The sequence below is a fragment of the Atta cephalotes genome (genome assembly GCF_000143395.1).
Source record: "Atta cephalotes unplaced genomic scaffold scaffold00020, whole genome shotgun sequence".
NCBI lineage: Eukaryota > Metazoa > Arthropoda > Insecta > Hymenoptera > Formicidae > Atta > Atta cephalotes.
Genome location: NW_012130084.1, coordinates 400,944 through 406,721, shown reverse-complemented (window position 1 = coordinate 406,721; position 5,778 = coordinate 400,944). Strand labels below are relative to the sequence as shown.

Sequence of the window (5,778 nt, the reverse complement as noted above, 5' to 3'; positions counted from 1 at the left end):
TCAAATTGTAGGAATTCACAAGTATTCCAATCATTCCAATCAAATTGAATACAACGTAAAAATATAATGTAATTTGCAATAGTCTCGATCAATGTATCCGTCGTATGTATAAATATTTGATAAAATTACATTTGTGAAAAATTGTTGAAAAATTGTGATAAAAATATTGTAAATTATGTATTAATATTACGTCATAAAAATAAATTGATATAATGATAAATATCGAGTTACTCTTGATCTGTGATCTTAAAAAACTGTGATGAAAGTAAATTATATATTAATATTATGTAATAAAAGTAAATTGATATAATGGTAAATATTCTGATCGAATTCCAACGATATGATAATTAAAGTTGCAAATTATTCTTAATCTCGATATTAAATTAATTTTTAACAAACAATGCAGTGTTACGAAAAGAACTTCCAGAGTAACGTTCTATTTTGAACTAATGACAAGATAAAAGAATAATAACGATTAAATAAAGAGAGTCCTTTGTAATGAAGGAGTTCAGGAATGACAGAAGGGAATAAGGAAAAGTTTAGGTTACAAATATATTCAATGACCTTGGCCCATCTCTCGGATAGCTGCACGTTGCCCTTGCTCCAAAATGAATGTTTCTTATTGGCGAAGAATTGATCGTAGTGAATTCTGAGGGCTCGTGAAATTGAAACGAACTTTCCGAACGATCTAATATGTACACGTATATAGATGTATGTATATAGATGTATCTGCAGGCACGTGCCTTCAGTATACATAGTTGAAAGTGTTTATGCTGCGCTTGACCCCATTGCCAAAGGCGGAAGGCAAATAACCAGTTACGATCGCTCTTGTCTCGAGACAGAATATAAAGAAATCGATGGACAGGTTTCAGACGAAAGCAATAAACCGATCTGTCAGTCACTGGATCTTATTTGACAGAATAAGGATACCGTATTTTTCTCATGATTCGAATACGAACCATGTGTTGAAACGTGCGAGCATGCGAACGATGGTCGACGATACAATTTCGAGCGAAATGTCAAATGGACCGCGATCGAGGATTTTCCAGCTTCCAGCCTCTGATCATCCCCACTATACAGCTGAGGCCCATCCGACTTACCTGGAAACCACGCCTCAAAGTTCTGTGCCTACGGTTGGAGGTGGTCGTGTTTTTGGGCAGCTCCGGGTCGTGCACGACGCACGCACATTGTCACTCGCGTGAACGCACTCGAGTAGGTCCGTCCGATCGTGCGGAACTGTCTTCCCAGGTGACAACCAGCAACCCTTTCCGAGAGCCGATTCTTACCTGCTTAACAATCCGATCAGGCTGAGCACGTGCACTCGAGTGAGTATGACTTTGCGGTACCGATATATTCTACGTGTCGTCATTTCGTTCAATTTGTTAGTGTTGGACGAAACCGGCGGGAATGAGTCCCGCATTTTGTGATCCAAAAATTCATTTAATTATGGCATCAATGTCGATTATTTCAAAGATCGATCACGTAAGGGGTGGTTTTATTTTTATAAGCGATTACATTGCCTGAAAAAATTTGACTTTTTTTTGCAATACGTGCATGAATTTCATTTTCGATTTATTTTTGCTTGCTAAAGTGAATCTGTTGATCAAATTTGGCTCACGTCATAATTTTTGAAAAAAATCAAAAAGGCGAAAACGATGATTTCGAGGGTTTTCATGACGTTAACACTGTTAATAATTTTTTCAAAATTTTATTAATGTCACGCAAAAGTATAAATTTTTGGCTTTAAAATACATTTTGTTTCATTTCAATATGTACGTTTTCAAGAAAAGAGTTGAAGAACAATTTAAAAATAGCTCTTTTCTTATATCATAGGATGATCACTTAATACGTGAAAAAACGTTTTATTTTATTTTAATTCTACATTATATGAAAAGTAAGTGTTTTTGTGCTGACGTAGTATAAAAGGCAATATAAAATTAACAAAATATGAAAAGATAAGAAGATTATAATCTTTAATAAGTTAAAATAAATTATGAGCTAAAATTATAAGCTCTTTGATGTATATAATGTATTTTGTCAATTTTATATTGCTTTTTATTTTGTATATGATCCGATTATACTATATCAAAATAAAAATACTTTCGACATAACGCAAAATTAAAATAGAATAAAATGCTTTTCCCACATATTAAGTATATGAGAACAGAACTATTTTCAAATCATTATTTCTTGGAAACGAAAAATCATACTTAAGAAGAAAATGCACTTTAAAGCTAAAAGTTGGTACTTTTGCTTAACATTAATAAAATTTAAAAACAATTTACTATACGATAGCCAAACTTGGATAACGGATTCGTATTCAACAGATAAAAATATATCGAAAATAATTATTCTTTCACTCGTATTGAAAAATAATATTGGACAATATTATTAATAACTGTATTGATTCTCCCGCATATATATATATATATATATATATTTGCATGTTGATCGAAGTAGTTCGCGATACTCGAATCTCGTCTTTAAACTTGATTGCTCCCGTAATTTCTAGTCTTTAGATGAATTTGTGGCATTCTCGCGACCTTGACTTGACGTCGAAACAGGAGGTGCGTCAATCTCTTTTTTTCCTTTCTCTCTCTTATTTTACTATGTCGCCGTATTCTCAAACCGGTGCAACCCGGCGAACCCGATTTTAATTTAACGATTTCGCAGTTGGATAGATCGTCAATCCTTGAGTGTGATCGATAATTCTTTTTCTTTTTTTTATTGAAAATGCAAATGATAACACGATTTAATCATTAGAGAAGATGTTATTATATGGCACCCCAGTTACATTTTACATAATAACTTTGTTAATAATTAATATTTAAGTTTAAAACTTGACAATTACATTTGTTAAAATGTCATTGAATCGATTCTGGACTCAAAGTATTTATTACTTAGGATACTATTATTAAACTATTAATTAAAATGTGGCAACATTGCATAATAACTTGAAGAAAAAAATATGTGATAATGTGGCCTTCCATAAAAATAGCTTTAAAATATTACTTTTGTTTAGAAATTACTTTTGTTTAGTATTTAGTTATAAAATTTAAAAAGAATAAAACATTTTAAAATGTACGCAAATGAAAGTATATTCACAAGTAAATTCACATAACTTCTGCATATAAATTATTCAGTACTAAAAAATTTCAGGACTAAAAATAGTACACGTAATACTGTAGATTAACAGTAGAGTATTTATCAATCGGTTATTAAATAATTATTTTGATATGAAAATCTCAAAAAAGAGGTTTGTAATTAATATCCATAGATCACATTAGCAAAATGCTACGCTATTGTTTAAATTTGCTAAAACTCAAAATATATACAATCAAATAAAATGTTAAATAACAAATGTTAAATAGCAAATACACTAAAAAATACATATATTCGTATGATAATACGTTCAAATTTAAGAAAAATGAGGAAGTAGGTGTAATTAATATATATATATATATATATATAAATAATGCTAAAATGTATCTCAGAAACGTTTCGAAATACTTGAAAGTAAAAATGCATTTTAATAAGTGCTGACTATTGGATATTAGTATTATATATTAGCGTCATGTTGTAACGGCGAGCTATTAAACAAATAATTCCGTAAGTAATCATTAGGATTCTCTGTAATTAATTTAATTTAATTTATATAATAGCGAAGATATTAAGAGAGTATATACTGGCAATATATACACTGGCCATAATACCAACTTCTTCTCTACACATCGAAATACTGTTACGTTCATTGGTCGTTAATAATTTTTTACTGGTCATTGTCGTCAAGAAATTGCCTCTTCGATATTTTATGCACATTCGCGAGTTGTATCGATAGATGTTATGTGTTTCCGTTTCTTGTATCAAGAGTTAATAGAATGTATATTAGTTTCAAGAAAACAAGGATTTTATAAACGTTTTTATGTCATGAGTTTATTAACTGATAAAGAGAATTGCACTTGTAAATGACTCATTTATGACTGCAACTTTCGAATCGTGCGACCGACTCAATATATGAAGAGAATACGATACGAAGAGAATTTAAACATCGATACCTTATAATCGCTCATAATTATGCGGATTATTGACTTATCTTTTCTTGTCTCCCGTTCATCTGGGGACCCTATGTTTATAAATCGAGATTAAATCAGTAAAGAAAATTGTCAGTAGGTCCGATATATAAATTTGATAACGGCAATCTACAGTTATAAACATAACTTAGGACGTGTGAGAAAAAAATAAATTGGTACGGTGCTGTAAATCTAACGGAAGAAGGTGGAGAATAACATTGGGAAAGAATTAATTGTAAATAACTGATTTAATCCGGGCTCGCAGAATCGTTCTCGGTCATTCGCTTCGCGAAGGAATTCGGCATGATACTCGACTCATGTTTATTCCCAAAGTCAAAATCCCATTTATTTCGCATTTTACAACCACGATTAGTACCACTTCTTCTAAAAATTGACTATTGCGTGTGAAAAATTTCGATGCTAAAATCACGGTCCAGTAAAGAGATCGAGAAGGAGCGAGGAACATTGTTGTCAGAACCAGACAGCCTTGCGTTATAAGTGTTAGATTTATGCGTCATCCCGCTATGTAGCTTTGAATTCCATTATGTCGCATCTTCGTCCACCTCTGCGAATTCTTCCAAGAGAATTTCCTTCGAAGGGAATTGGCTGTGCTCTCTTTCATTTAGCACTACGATTTGACCAGCTGCTCTCGACGAAGGTTAACCAGGTTTGTTTTATTTTCGCTGAATCTTTCGTTTTAATTGGAATACAAGGCGAATGTGTCTCATTGTGACTCCTGCTATTGCGGAGTCACTTTTGATCACTTCAACTATATAAACTGTAAATTTATTACACACAATAAAAGATTAAGACCAACAAAGAATAAAGTCTATATGTATGTAATGATTGTATGTCTATATGTATATAAGGATTATTATAATTAATATTAAATAAATAATTAATATTAAAATAAAAATAATTTTATAACTTTAAGAATAAATAAAATGTAAATTAAATGATTAATACAATTAATATTAATTTTAATATTAATTATTTGAAATATTAATATTAATTCTTTTAATATTAACATTTTATAAGAATTATTATAAGAATTATTATAAGTATTGTTATATGTTAGATATTAAATTAGTCATATTTGAGAGTTACAGTTATACCATAATATAATCGTGTTAAAAAACGTTATAGAGAACTTACCGTTATTTCTATTTTCAAATCAAAACATCTGTCGTAAATGATGAATCTATGGTTTTATCTCATCAAAATTCGACGTGCAAATTCAGCAGCTGATTGAGACTGCGACATTGTAAATGGTTCATATTAAAGCCTAATGGATGCTGTCACTTAAGATCACCATGTATCTCATCGCGTGTCAAACAGCTGTCAATAACACGTGTACATGTCAGCGAATTCCATTTCCATTCGACATGCTAATAATTACATTTTTATTAATCGAAAATGAATATTAACTCTTAATCTTCATCTTAGTTTTTGGCACTCTTACTACATTAATTTTTATCACTTTTACAAGTAAATAAAAATTATTAAGCAATTTGTATGTATTTTGACGTCTTTAGAAAGTTGTATATTTATAATAAATTTATATAAATTGTTATATATATATATATATATATATATATATATATATATATAGTTNTATATATATTAGTTATATATAGATAAGTAAAAGAAAAACGAACGCGCGACGACAACAAACTAAACCGTAAACGTAACGTACTATTACGTATTA

General features: G+C 30.3%; 1 protein-coding gene across 1 annotated transcript in view; it reads left to right on the top strand.

The window, feature by feature from the left end:
• Positions 1-514: 514 nt before the first annotated feature.
• The window catches only part of LOC105619294, a 10,149-nt gene continuing 4,885 nt past the window's right edge, over positions 515-5,778 (top strand). Inside the window, 4 exon segments of the mRNA XM_012200817.1 lie at positions 515-543; positions 736-893; positions 980-1,255; positions 1,258-1,325. Of these exon segments, the coding sequence (XP_012056207.1) occupies positions 515-543; positions 736-893; positions 980-1,255; positions 1,258-1,325 (531 nt within the window).